General features: G+C 46.8%; 1 protein-coding gene across 1 annotated transcript in view; it reads left to right on the plus strand.

Moving 5' to 3' along the window:
- Positions 1–14180, plus strand: part of LOC136648156 (60 kDa lysophospholipase-like) — an 85544-nt gene that overhangs the window by 50408 nt on the left and 20956 nt on the right. The window contains exon 13 of the mRNA XM_066624194.1: positions 12806–12892. Coding sequence (XP_066480291.1) covers positions 12806–12892 — 87 coding nt within the window. The remainder of the gene's footprint in view (positions 1–12805; positions 12893–14180) is intronic.

Raw genomic sequence — 14180 nt, forward strand, 5'->3', positions numbered from 1 at the left:
GCACACTGTTGCAAATGTACTTTAAGGCATGTCTGCGAGGCTTACCGCTGGGCCAGAGCCCGTGCTAGCTCAGTGCTGGCCAGCACTGGGCTAGTGCCAGGCGGGTGTCCGTGCTCCGCTGCTCAGCAGTCTCACGAACTGCTGAGGCGCAGCATGGTAAGCAGGGGCGGGGAGGAGGCATGATGGGGAGGAGGCGTTCCGGGGAGGGGGGAGGCAGGCAGAGGGTGGAGAGAGGGTGGGGAAGAGGCGTGACGGGGAGGCGGGAGGTGGAGAAAGGGTGGGCGGGAGGGAGGTGGGTCCGGTGGATCCTGACCGTTCGTGGAGGGCTCGGCGGTAAACTGAGTGAAGGTTGGCGGTAAACTGAGTAGCCCCATTGTGGGGCTGCTTCCCTTACCCGAGAGAAGGGGACGAAAGTAGCCCGAGGTGGTAGCCTGAGGCGCACAGGATCCGGCGTCTGCCGTTTTCTGTGCCGCCGAAGCTGGGCGCCCCGGGCAGCTCAGGATTGGGCTGTTATTCCTGATCTTGTTTAAGTCAGAGTCTAACAAACAACCAAGTATACCAGCTGGAGGGTCCAGCTGAAGCTTCTGAGTTGCAGCAACTCCTCAGGGTCTCAGACAGAAGTTTTTTCTCATCACGTCTTATTTGAAATTACAGAATCTAGGACTTTCCTGCATGCAAAGCCTTTGCTTTACCATGGAGTTAGATTTCTTCTCCATCATGGAAGCATGATGACAGAAAAAATCCAGAAGTAAAATGATAATCTTCAGATCAACTCACAAGTTGGGAAATGTAGGAAAACTGTGAGATGCAGATTCGGCCTGCACAAAGTGCATCAGAACATGTAAGATGCAACTTTTGTATTATGTGCTCAATTTCCTCTTAATCCTTCCCTCACCAGAAAGAGTGTGGGAATTAAGTGTTACACCAGGTGCATGTTGCATTATTGGTGTGGTAAAGGATACATGAGCAGGCCTGCATCTCATCACATGTACTGTGGTGGCCTCCACTGGTAAAGAAGAAAGGTGTCAAAGTTATCTTGCATCTGCAAATACATTAATTTTAGGAGGCTTAAGGTCAAGAAGTGAAGCCACTTCTTGTCCTGACTCTTTAGAAATCTAATGCTCTGCTCTCTCCAGTATGTTATGCAGTGTTTGAAGTTTGTAATCTCTGCTGTAAAAGATCAGTGCAGTTTTTCTCTCAAAGGAAGTGAAAATAAAAAAGAATGAAGCCATTCAAGTTTAGGTGTGGGTTCCACCTGTTATTCTTTAAGACACTGGTGGGAAATACAGTTGCAGCCCCCTTCCCTGTAAACCTCCCACACATTTTTAACTTTGCTAATGTAAGTGAGCCCATGAAAACTCATTTTAACCCATTTCTGCCCAGCCCACAGGTGTATACAGTTGATCCCTATTGCATATATGCAATGTTGGACAGAAATGGCTTAAAGCATATGCAGGATTAAATGGCATCAGTATAGAAAGGTATAGGGTCTACTCACAGCATAATATAACATATATATAACATTGCAGAGTTTGTGTGGGTTGAGGTTCTGAAGCAACATTACTGTAGCATCATTACTGGAGAAGCTTGTGGGCTGGGAAGCCAGGAGGGTTGAGTGTGTTGAGGAACTCCATGGGGTAGTGGATCGCATCATCAGTTTGCACCACAGACGCCATTTCTACCCCTTCAAATGACTTAGGTAGGGTGTCATTAATGACAGCAGCCTTATCGTTTTTGGGGGTTGTGAGGTCGAGCCAGTGCCTTTCCCTAACTCTCCTCTCTCTGGAACATAGGGATAAGCAGAGCAAGGGCTGGTGATAGCACATGTTCTCAGGAGAAAGGCCTGTCAAAATGTTAGGGTAGCAGAACTTCACATTGAGCCAGAAGTACACTTCATTTTACTGTTCAGAGTAAACACTATTTTTCTGTTATTTTACTGCTACTCCCCCTTGCCATATCAGCTTAAAAAGGGTTAATTTAAAAGGGCTGACCAGGCCTCAGTTGCTGTGTAGGCCACAGGCTTCTCTCAGGTGGTAGCATGGGGGAAAATCAGGGTTCTATAATTCACCCTGAATTTAGATTCACCCCTTTAGGGGTTGATTAGGGTGAAATCCTGAATTATGTTTTTAAGCATTTGTATGGGTAACCCTTGTAAGTGGAAACCAAGTCGATATCTCATCAGGCCTAAGAGATATTGAGGAATCTGTGAAAACACATTTTTACCCCTTTTCACTCCCTTAAGGGTTGAATTTTTAAAATATCTTCTTAGTGGGTCCTTATGTAATGCAAGGAATTTACTCCCCGAATTTCATGTTTCTGGGTCCAGGTGTTCAGGCTGGGCATTGATTATGTACAGGTGGTGTCTATATAACGAAATCCCCGGATCGCCCCACCTCTGTCCTCTGAACATGACTGGAGCTGTGCTCCAGTTGCATTTGGAGGCCCTGCTGAGGGCAGGGTTGGCCATGTGCACCCTCCCTGATCCTCTCAGAGGCCCTCAGAAGGGCCTTTGAACACGATCATTAGGAAAGGCATTGAGAATAAGACAGCTAATATTGTAGTGCCATTGTACACATCGATGGTCAGGCCACACCTGGAGTATTGCGTCCAGTACTGGTCCCCACATCTCAAAAAGGATATAGTGGAGATGGAAAAGGTGCGAAAGAGAGCAACCAAAATGATTACTAGGCTGGGGCACCTTCACTATGGGGAAAGGCTACAGCATTTGAGCCTCTTCAGTCTAGAAAAGAGGCGCCTGAGGGGGGGACATGATTGAGACATACAAAATCATGCAGGGGATGGACAGATAGAGATGCTCTTTTCCCTCTCACATAACACCAGAACTAGGGGACATTCATGAATGTTGAGTGTTGGGAGAGTTAGGACAGACAGAAGAAAATATTTCTTTTCCCAGCATGTAATTAGTTTGTGGAACTCTTCGCCACAGGATGTAGTTATGGCATCTTGCCTGGATGCCTTTAAGAGGGGATTGGACAAATTTCTGGAGGAGAAGTTCATTACGGGTTACAAGTCATGGTAGGTATGTGTAAGCTGTTGGTTTTAGAGGCAAGCTGCCTCTGATTGCCAGATGCAGGGGAGGGCACTGGGATGCAGATTGTGTCTTGTGTGCTTCCTGGGGTATTGGTGGGCCACTGTGAGATACAGGAAGCTGAACTAGATGGGCCTTTGTCCTGATCCTGCAGGGCTCTTCTTATGTTCTTATGACTGGACGCAAGACCTGTGATGAGGTAACACTGTGGGTCCTGAATCCGCAGATAAAAAGGTCCTACCTGTGTGTGTGTGTGTGTGTGTGTGTGTGTTTTCTGGCTTCGACTGCCTTAAAATTGTCAAAAGCATATTACAAAGTATTTAAAGACACTAGTCTTCCATTAGGATTCACAGGGAGAAATGTAACCATCAGTGAATATGCATCAGTGAACCATCAGTGAATATGCAGCAGTCCTTAATATAAGAAATGACCTGACTTTGAATATAAAGGGCTATACATTTTTTAAAAAATCCAAAGTATTCATTTCCCCCCCACTTGTTCTTGCTTTTAACCCATCTTTGTCAGATCCACAGGTATACACATTTGGTCCCTGTTGCATATATGCAACATTGGGCAGAACGGCTTAAAGCCAGTAGACAGATATATTTTACAAGGGCTGATTCATTTCTTCAGCATTTTGAAGACAATTTCAAAACTAGAATATTAAATAAACACTTATCAGGTCAGAAAGTATTGTTATTAGCAGTATTTAAAATATTTATATACTGCAGTCTAACAAAAAAGTTGAGAGAACGATTCTTAAATTCTGTCTTCTCTCCTGCTGTAGCCTTATACCTGAGGTAACCTGAGGTATTCAATCTGTGTGTCGGGCCTCCCTAGGGAGGCATGGGTAGCTTCCAGGGGCATCATGAGGCATCTGGGGGAGAGAGGTGGCTATAGCTGCTCAGCTCAGCTGCACTTGCAGCCTCCAGACTTGCTGCTTTTCTGCGGCTGTGAACGAGGTGGGTGGGGCAGTGTGAGGTGGGGAGGGCGTGTGAAACATGTTGGGGGGAGGTGGGAGAGAAGGCTGGCTGGGCAGCTTCAGAAATGCTGCATCTCAGCAGCACAGAGTGCGCTCCTGGCAGGCTTCAGACTTAGAGGGAAGAATAAGTACAGGCAGCGCAGCGCTTTCCTCCACTTGGGAAGGAGGGAGCCCAGCCTGCTCTTAGTGGGGGTGTGTGTGTCCAAATGCCCCAGCCTGCATTCCTCTGTCTTGCCTGGGGGGAATATGTGTGGCAGCTGCATGTTGGGGTGTATGTGTGTGAGCATGCCCCCATCCACTTTGGGGGTGAGTTGTAATCTTGCTCAGTGTGGCTGCAATCCTATCCACACTTTCCTGGGAGTAAGCCCCATTGACTCAAATGGGACTTACTGCTGAGTAGACCTACATAGGGGTGGGGTCTTTGTCAGTTTAACCAGGGATCTTAAGAACATAAGAACATAAGAACAGCCCCACTGGATCAGGCCATAGGCCCATCTAGTCCAGCTTCCTGTATCTCACAGCGGCCCACCAAATGCCCCAGGGAGCACACCAGATAACAAGAGACCTCATCCTGGTGCTCTCCCCTACATCTGGCATTCTGACTTAACCCATTCCTAAAATCAGGAGGTTGCGCATACACATCATGGCTTGTACCCCATAATGGATTTTTCCTCCAGAAACTCGTCCAATCCCCTTTTAAAGGCGTCTAGGCTAGACGCCAGCACCACATCCTGTGGCAAGGAGTTCCACAGACCGACCACGCGCTGAGTAAAGAAATATTTTCTTTTGTCTGTCCTAACCCGCCCAACACTCAATTTTAGTGGATGTCCCCTGGTTCTGGTATTATGTGAGAGTGTAAAGAGCATCTCCCTATCCACTCTGTCCATCCCCTGCATAATTTTGTATGTCTCAATCATGTCCCCCCTCAAGCGTCTCTTCTCTAGGCTGAAGAGGCCCAAACGCCGTAGCCTTTCCTCATAAGGAAGGTGCCCCAGCCCCGTAATCATCTTAGTCGCTCTCTTTTGCACCTTTTCCATTTCCACTATGTCTTTTTTGAGATGCGGCGACCAGAACTGGACACAATACTCCAGGTGTGGCCTTACCATAGATTTGTACAACGGCATTATAATACTAACCGTTTTGTTCTCAATACCCTTCCTAATGATCCCAAGCATAGAATTGTCCTTCTTCACTGCCACCGCACATTGGGTCGACACTTTCATCGACCTGTCCACCACCACCCCAAGATCTCTCTCCTGATCTGTCACAGACAGCTCAGAACCCATCAGCCTATATGTAAAGTTTTGATTTTTTGCCCCAATGTGCATGACTTTACACTTACTGACATTGAAGCGCATCTGCCATTTTGCTGCCCATTCTGCCAGTCTGGAGAGATCCTTCTGGAGCTCCTCACAATCACTTCTGGTCTTTACCACTCGGAAAAGTTTGGTGTCGTCTGCAAACTTAGCCACTTCACTGCTCAACCCTGTCTCCAGGTCATTTATGAAGAGGTTGAAAAGCACCGGTCCCAGGACAGATCCTTGGGGCACACCGCTTTTCACCTCTCTCCATTGTGAAAATTGCCCATTGACACCCACTCTCTGCTTCCTGGCCTCCAACCAGTTCTCAATCCACGAGAGGACCTGTCCTCTAATTCCCTGACTGTGGAGTTTTTTCAGTAGCCTTTGGTGAGGGACCGTGTCAAACGCCTTCTGAAAGTCCAGATATATAATGTCCACGGGTTCTCCCGCATCCACATGCCTGTTGACCTTTTCAAAGAATTCTATAAGGTTTGTGAGGCAAGACTTACCCTTACAGAAGCCATGCTGACTCTCCCTCAGCAAGGCCTGTTCGTCTATGTGTTTTGAGATCCTATCTTTGATGAGGCATTCCACCATCTTACCCGGTATAGATGTTAGGCTGACCGGCCTATAGTTTCCCGGGTCCCCCCTCTTTCCCTTTTTAAAAATAGGCGTGACATTTGCTATCCTCCAATCTTCTGGTACCGTGGCCGTTTTGAGGGACAAGTTGCATACCTTAGTCAAGAGACCTGCAACTTCATTCTTCAATTCCTTAATAACCCTTGGGTGTATGCCATCAGGGCCCGGTGACTTATTGATCTTTAATTTATCAATGAGGTCTGAAACATCTTCTCTTTTAACCTCTATCTGACTTAACTCCTCGGTTAGGAGGGGCCGTTCGGGCAGCGGTATCTGCCTGAGGTCTTCTGCCGTGAAGACAGATGCAAAGAACTCATTTAATTTCTCTGCCATCTCTAAGTCTCCTTTTATCTCCCCTTTCCCTCCCTCACCATCCAGAGGGCCAACCGCTTCTCTGGCGGGTTTCCTGCTTCTAACATATTTGAAGAAGCTTTTATTATTCCCCTTAATGTTGCTGGCCATGCGTTCCTCATAGTCTCGCTTGGCCTCCCCTATCACCTTCTTACATTTCTTTTGCCACAGTTTATGTTCCTTTTTATTCTCTTCATTAGGGCAAGACTTCCATTTACGGAAGGAAGCTTCCTTGCCCTTCACAGCCTCTCTAACTTGGCTGGTTAGCCATGCGGGCACTCTCCTGGATTTAGTGGAACCCTTCTTTCTTTGTGGTATACACCTCTGCTGGGCCTCTATTACTGTTGTTTTAAGCAGCCTCCATGCACTCTGGAGAGACTGGACTCTTTTTACCCTCCCTTTCAACCTCCTTCTAACCAGCCTCCTCATTTGAGGGAAGTCCGCCCGTCGGAAGTCAAGGGTTTTTGTTAGAGATTTGCCTGGTATTCTTCCCCCAACGTGCACGTCAAAACGGATCGCAGCATGATCACTGTTCCCCAATGGCTCAGTAACGTTTACATCTCTAACCAGGTCCTGCGTACCGCACAAAATTAAATCCAGAGTCACCTGTCCTCTGGTGGGCTCCGTGACTAGCTGATCTAAGCCACAGTCATTTAGCACGTCAAGAAATCCGGTTTCCTTATCGTGACCAGAACACAAATTGACCCAGTCAATATGAGGATAATTGAAGTCCCCCATGATTACAACCCTATCCTTCCTTGTCACCTCCCTGATCTGTTTCCTCATTTCAAGGTCCCCATCAGATTTCTGGTCTGGAGGACGATAGCACACCCCCAGTATTACATCGCTGCTCAAGCCTGGTAATTTAACCCACAGAGATTCTACGGTGGAGTCGGACCCACCTTCAATCTCTACTTTGCTGGATTCTATCCCTTCCTTAACATAAAGGGCCACCCCACCTCCAACACGCCCCTGCCTGTCCCTCCTGTAGAGTTTATAGCCCGGGATTGCGGTATCCCACTGATTCTCCGCATTCCACCAGGTTTCCGTTATGCCCACTATGTCAATATTTTCCCTTGTCACCAGACATTCCAGTTCTCCCACCTTTGCTCGTAGACTTCGTGCATTCGCATAAAAGCATTTATACACGGAATGCCCCAGGATGGGCTGCTTATTCGCTCCTTTGTCCCCGCATCCTCTCATTGTGCCAAACCGTCTATCACATCCCATCTCCCTACCTTTCCCAATTTCTTCTCCTACCCTGCCTTTGTCTTGTTGTTCTCTAACCTCCCCATCCTCATCCCATAGGGATGAGGAGTCCCGAACCGGATGCCCCTCGGCTCCTGTCGGCCTTCCCCCAGGGATCAGTTTAAAAGCTGCTCTGCCACCTTTTTAATGTTATGCGCCAGCAGTCTGGTTCCATTCTGGTTCAAATGGAGCCCGTCCCTCTTGTACAGGCCCCGCTTGTCCCAAAACGTTCCCCAGTGCCTAACGAATCTAAACCCCTCCTCCCTACACCACCGTCTCATCCACGCATTGAGACCCCTGATCTCCGCCTGCCTAGCTGGCCCTGCGCGTGGAACAGGTAGCACTTCAGAGAACGCTACCTTTGAGGTCCTGGCTTTCAGCTTCCTGCCTAAAAGCCTAAATTTGGCCTCCAGGACCTCCCAGCTACACTTGCCCACGTCGTTGGTGCCGACATGCACCACAGCCGCTACCTCTCCCCCAGCACTGTCTACCAGCCTGTCTAGACGAGAAGTGATGTCCGCAACCTTCGCACCAGGCAGGCAAGTCACCATGCGGTCCTCACTTCCGTCGCAAACCCCCCTCTCTATGTTTCTAATAATCGAATCCCCCACTACAAGAAGCCCCCGACCCCCCTCCCGCCGAGGAGTATCCCGAGTGCGCTCGGATACGGGCCCATCCCCTGGAGAAGGGATCCCCCCTAGGGGATTGTTTCCCTCCTCTCCAGGATGACGTCCTCCAGTCCCGAGACTTCCCACCCGGGCAGCCGAGGAGCTGCACGCCTGAGGTTGGGACGAAGCCTGATCGTCCCCGGAAGTCTCCCCACGGTCCTCCTCTGGCTGCCTGCGCTTCTCCAGGTCGGCCACCAAGGCTTCAAGGGAGCGGACGCGTTCCCTGAGAGCCTGGAGCTCCTTGCACCGAGGACACACCCATGACTTATGCCCCAGAGGCATATAATCATACATGTGGCACTTGATGCAGAACACTGGATAGCCCCCACTCTGCTGCTGGCTGTCTGACTGCATAGCTTTTTTGTTGTTGTTGTTGTTGTTTTATTTAGGGGTCCTTTTAAAAACCGTACACTGGATAGCAGCCCTTTTCTCTAGGGAAGAGGAAGGGCAGTGTCTGGGGCCCTGGCCTCCTCGCCCTGCTGCTGAACTCGCCCAGATGCTAAACTCTTGTGCCTTACCTGGCACTTAGTTCCCAGAGGCCACACGCGTCTGCAGAGAGCCTCACGCGATGGCCTGCCTAGCTTTATACTCCTGGCTGGCTCCTCCCCCCTCCTTCCTTCCTGATTGAAAGGGGGCTGGCCTTCCCAGGTGAGTTTACAAAAGCTCAGGAAGGCAAATGGCTGCTGATGGGCGTGACCTACTCTGCAGGCTCCTGAATGGACTGCTTGGATTAGCCTAATGGGGCTCTTGATGGGTTTGGGAATTGGCCCTTCCTAGGTCCTTTCCCTCCTAGTTCTGTTCTCTTAGGCTGGACCTCAAGCTAGTTTTTATTTGGGTTTGTTTAATTATTTATTGCTCTCTAGATCCTGTGTCCCAATTTACTGACCTGTTTAGGTTATGTTCTAACTTAGATTAGGTTTAACCTGGGTTAAGTATAGGTTTAATTTAAACAAGTAGAAAACCTGCTTTTCACTTTATCCTCCTCCCTTCCTTCGATTAAGTGCTACCTTAGGTGCAGCTAACTTTCAATTTTGATTTAAATGCCTGACCCTTGGGCACTTACTCACGAGTAGGACGCTGCTCTTACTCACGAGTAGGACTCTGCTCCTGCTCAGAGTAGCCCTATGTACCTCCCTTAGGTGCTAACTTTCAATTTTGATTTAAGGTTGCTTTAAAGGTAAGGTTAAGGTTAGAAGACAGGGAGTTAGAAAGACAAAGCGTTAGAATGAGTACACTTACCTCCTCCTCCTGCTCCTCCTCCTCTCCTTCTCCAAAACTCAGCGGTCTCCTTGCCTTCTCCTCGCCCAGATGCTAAACTCTTGTGCCTTACCTGGCACTTAGTTCCCAGAGGCACTTGGGTTCCCAGAGGCCACACGCGTCTGCAGAGAATCTTTACCTTTCTTTTTTTCCTTCCCCTTCAAAAAAGAAAAAAAGCCACTCTTGATGGCTTTGTCTCCAAAAATTGATTAAAAAATAAAAATACCCATTCCTTTTCAGCCACCCCCCTTTTTCCTCTTGCCTCCTCCTGGGGTACTTCCCATTTTGCTGCTATTGTAAGACAAAAGGCACAATCCTAGCTAGGTTTACTCAGAAGTAAGTCCTATTGTGTTCAATGGCACTTACTCCCCGGAAAGTGAAGTTAGGATTGCAACCAAACAGTCTCTGGGTCTCAGTTTGCATCAGCTTGCAATTAGGGTTTTGCACACAAAACAAAGTCTTCCCCTCCCCCAGCAAATTCATCACTTTCCCCCTCCCTTTCCAAAGCCCTCCAGGTGTGCTGCTAACAGACTCGGGGCACAATCCTAACCAGGTCTACTCAGAAGTAAGTCCTATTTTGTTCAATGGGGCTTACGCTCAGGTAAGTGTGGTTAGGATTGCAGCCTCAGAGTGCTGGCAGCTGTTTTCTTGTTTCTAGTGTATAATGATAACACCTTCATCCCCATTTTGGGGGTAACTGAGGTGAAGTGTTGTAATGGGGAGTCATGGCCAATGGCTACAAGGATCAGGGGAGCCATGGGCCAGAAAAGTTTGAGAACCACTGCCTTATACCATGCTTTTCCAGAGATTCCCCTAACTTCAAGAGCAGGTGGGGCTGCAGTAGGGAGGAGGTAGCAGAAAAGCCCTGTTACATGAGCAGAATTCCTTTCGTTTTTCTCTTGATCCAACCCATTGTACTCCTATTATTGTGTCTGGTCAGAGGTTTTTAAATTTGTTTTGTTGTGTTTGATTGGTTTCACTGAAGCAGTTGGCTGCCTTATGAGTTCCATTATGGTGAAAGGTGCCATAGAAATACACACACACACACACACACACACACACACTCTTCATATTTCACATTTCACAATTGTACATAAAGGCCACTATGTGATATAGGGCACAATCCTAACCCACTTTCCAGCACTGACATAAGGGCAGTGCAGCTCCTAGGTAAGGGAACAAACATTCCCTTACATTGAGGAGGCCTCCATGAGTGCCCAACTGCAGGATGCAGCACACATCCCATTGTCACCACTATGCCAGTGATGGAAAGTTGGTAAGGATTTGGGCCATAATGTGATATAGTGACTCAAAGCTCTAGAGAATATGGGTCAGTATTTGGTCCCCATGAACTATATAGTAATCAAGAGCTGCTTGGAACAAAGCCAACCTTCCCCACTTCAAACATGGTATGAATCAGTTTTTGCTCAAGTTGTTTGCCCTTTTCCTTGAACGTTTATTGGTACGTATGTTAGGCTGCACTGTGGAATGAAAAGCAGTATGCTTGCGGTCTCCAAAAATTAAAAATACAGGTGATGTACCCTGTCTCGGAGAACACTCATGTTGAAATATTTACGTTAACAAACTTATAAAGTCTGTAATTTCAGTAGCAATTAATTATACAGCTCTGCTGAAGGGACAAGTATTGAATAATTATTTTTCTTTCCTTTTTTAGAGAAGGGAACATGCCCTGGTAATGTCATATCATATGTATCTTCCACAGATCAACAAAAGAGAAGGAGAAAACCAACATTTTGGAAATTCTTGTTCTTTATATTTGATAGTATTATCCATTAGACATATCTACCAGCCCTTATGCAAATTTGAGTGTGTTCTTACTCTAAAAATGAACAATAGGGAACAGATCCCAGCTCACAGAACCCTCATACTGTTCTGAAAATGTTACATTCTGCTGCTGAGTTTCTACATTAGGTGTTGTGGTGGTTTTAAGCCTATTTGCCTCTTGAAAATTCTGAGTGTAATCATGCAATGCACTTGAAAAGGCAATTAAACCATAGGTTTTGGTATTAACTGAAAATTGCATATATCTTTCATCCTCTCTCCTTTGTCTTCTGATACTAGGAGTTGGTTGTATCTTTTATACAAGCAGTAGCAGCCATTGATGAAGTTGTTTCAGTGCTGTAAGAAATTCCTGTAAGGAGAACTGTGCAGGGGTTTTCTTGCTTGCTTGCTGAAGGGGCAGGCAAACATGGAAGGGGGAATGAATTTACATGCCTCAATCTAAAGGCGATTGGTCCAAAGCTTCTAATTTTGCCACATTTGATTGGGGTTATTCTAACAAAGTTTCCCTTGCTGCTTCACAGCAGAAGTTGAATGTAGAGCTGATAAGTATTTCTTCTTAGATCTGAGCTACCTGCTTGTGCTGATTTGTTTCAGGCAGGATTATTCAAGCAGAGGTTAGGAAGGTGTAGCTGTTCTCTATTTTGTTCTATTTATGAGCTTTCCTGGGGAATCTAGCAGGGATGGGTGATGACACAAGTCGTGAAAATGCTGATTTTTTGCGTCTTGTGTCAGCTCGAGTCAAGGACGGTCATTGTCCTGGACCCAACTCACAACTTGGGGCCAGTGACTTGGAAACAGGTCATGACTAAAATGTGCTCGAGTGACAACCTGCTTTTTGTGTGTGCTTTTAATTGTGTGTGTGTGTGTGTGTGTGTGTGTGTGTGTGCGTGTGCGTGCGTGCTTCCTTTTGCCATTCCCATGTTGGCTGATCTGGAAGCCGGCATTCAGAAGGATGGCAGCAGCAGATATGGTGGGAAAAGGTTAGGTTGGTTCCAGGAAGCAGGGCTTAGGGGGTGAAGGGGAGGAGGGAGTCTTAAGGTAGTCTCATTTCTAGTAATGACTTGCAACTTGAGTCAAAATGATTCCAAATGTGGCTCAGATTGAGTTGCGATGACCGCCTACTATGACTTGCGAGTCAAGTCAAGGAGTTGGCGGCTTGTGATTTGGGCTCAGTGACTCCAGCACATCATTGGTATCTAGATGACTGCTCATGGAGACAAAATGGACCCTTGGTTTCAACAAACTATGGTTTGTTGGGTCATCTGAACTTGTTTACATATTCACAATGTGCCTGAGTTTGATTGGCAAGTAGGCATTGACATACTTCTTGTTCTTCATCATGGTTGTGACTTAACAGGTACCCCTTCTGGGGAGGAAAATCACAACGTGGGAAACAGTTCTCACATCCAGCTGATCAAAGAGCTGTTCTGAAACCTTCTTAGCATGTGATAGATGTTTCCAGTAAGATATTCTTCTGGTTAAGAATAACAATTTTTTTTTCTTAAAGGCACAAGGATGTGATCTGCTTGCTTCGCAAAACTGGGGCTCACCTTTCCAGCCAAGAGCTCATGAATATTGGAACAGAACTCTGCAGGTCAGAAAAATTCTTTTTAAATTCCAGCATAATATAGTTTGGACTGGTTCATACATAGATGTACACAACTTGATTTCACTACAGTCATTTACTGTATGCTCGATGCTAACAGTTAACTCCTTGAACTGGCTCCATTCAGAACATTGTGTTTGAAATTTTCTGAAATCTGAAAGATTTACGTTTTTGATAGCCATTTGATAGCTGTAAGGCAGCAGTTTTCAAACTCTCAGAGAGTTTGAAAACTGCTGTGAGTCCTTGTGGGGGCGGGGGGGAGGCAGCGGGGGTGAAGGGAAGGCAGCGACACGATCCCCAGGATTGCGTCGCTCAGGGGGGCTGCAGGGACTGGGATGTACTCACCAGTCCCTGCAGCAGCATCCTGAGGGTGTGGGGATCTCTGCGTGAGCATCTGCAGGGCTCCCTGCAGGGCTCATCTGCAGAAAGTGAAAGTGGAGCGATTGCGCTCCACTTCAACAAAACCAGAAGTAGAGCGCGATCACTCCACTTTCACTTTCTGCATGCTGGGGAGCCGCTGCTGCAGGGACTGGTGAGTACATCACAGTCCCTACAGCCCCATTACCTGCCTTCCCCCTGCCCCTGCCCCTTAAGGGGGTAGAGGGCGTTGTGACACCCCAGTCTTAATACCACTACCGTAAGGTATAATATGCTATTTCAGTCACTGAAAGATGAAGGAGCATGTGAACTAGGCCTGTACTCACTTATGTCCAGCAGTGGCAGTTGAGAGTGATTAAGGCGGGCTGGTTTACTGTGGCTGGTTAATTAAGAAAGTTGGTCATTCTTATTAGCATTATTCTCAAAGTTGATATATTCATTTAAAAAATGGCTTGGGGTTCACTTTAAGGGCCAGTGCAAACCAGTTTTAAAAATATTTAAATAAATGTATTTGCAAAGGTTTGTATCATATAGGTACATTTGTCTGGCAAACATGATTGGCTACATCTCTTTGCTAAGTGCACATCTTGCTGGTGTTTATTTTGTGTGAAATAGCTCTGAAGTTTGGAACAATCTAGAACAGTGGTTCTCAAATGTTTTAGCATTGGGACCCGCTTTATAGTTTGACAATCTGTTGGGATCCATCAGAAGTGATGTCATTATGTGGAAGTGACATCATCAAGCAGGAAAATTTTTAGCAACCCCATACAATCAAAGCAATCAAGTAAGTAAATTGAAAGTTTACATAAATAAGTATAAATTTAAAAATTTATTTAAAATAAAATGAATCCTCCTAACCCACCCAAGCAGTTGCTGATCTGTTAAAAAAAAAATTCCC

Source organism: Tiliqua scincoides, chromosome 1 (assembly GCF_035046505.1).
Source record: "Tiliqua scincoides isolate rTilSci1 chromosome 1, rTilSci1.hap2, whole genome shotgun sequence".
NCBI classification, from domain to species: Eukaryota; Metazoa; Chordata; class Lepidosauria; order Squamata; family Scincidae; genus Tiliqua; species Tiliqua scincoides.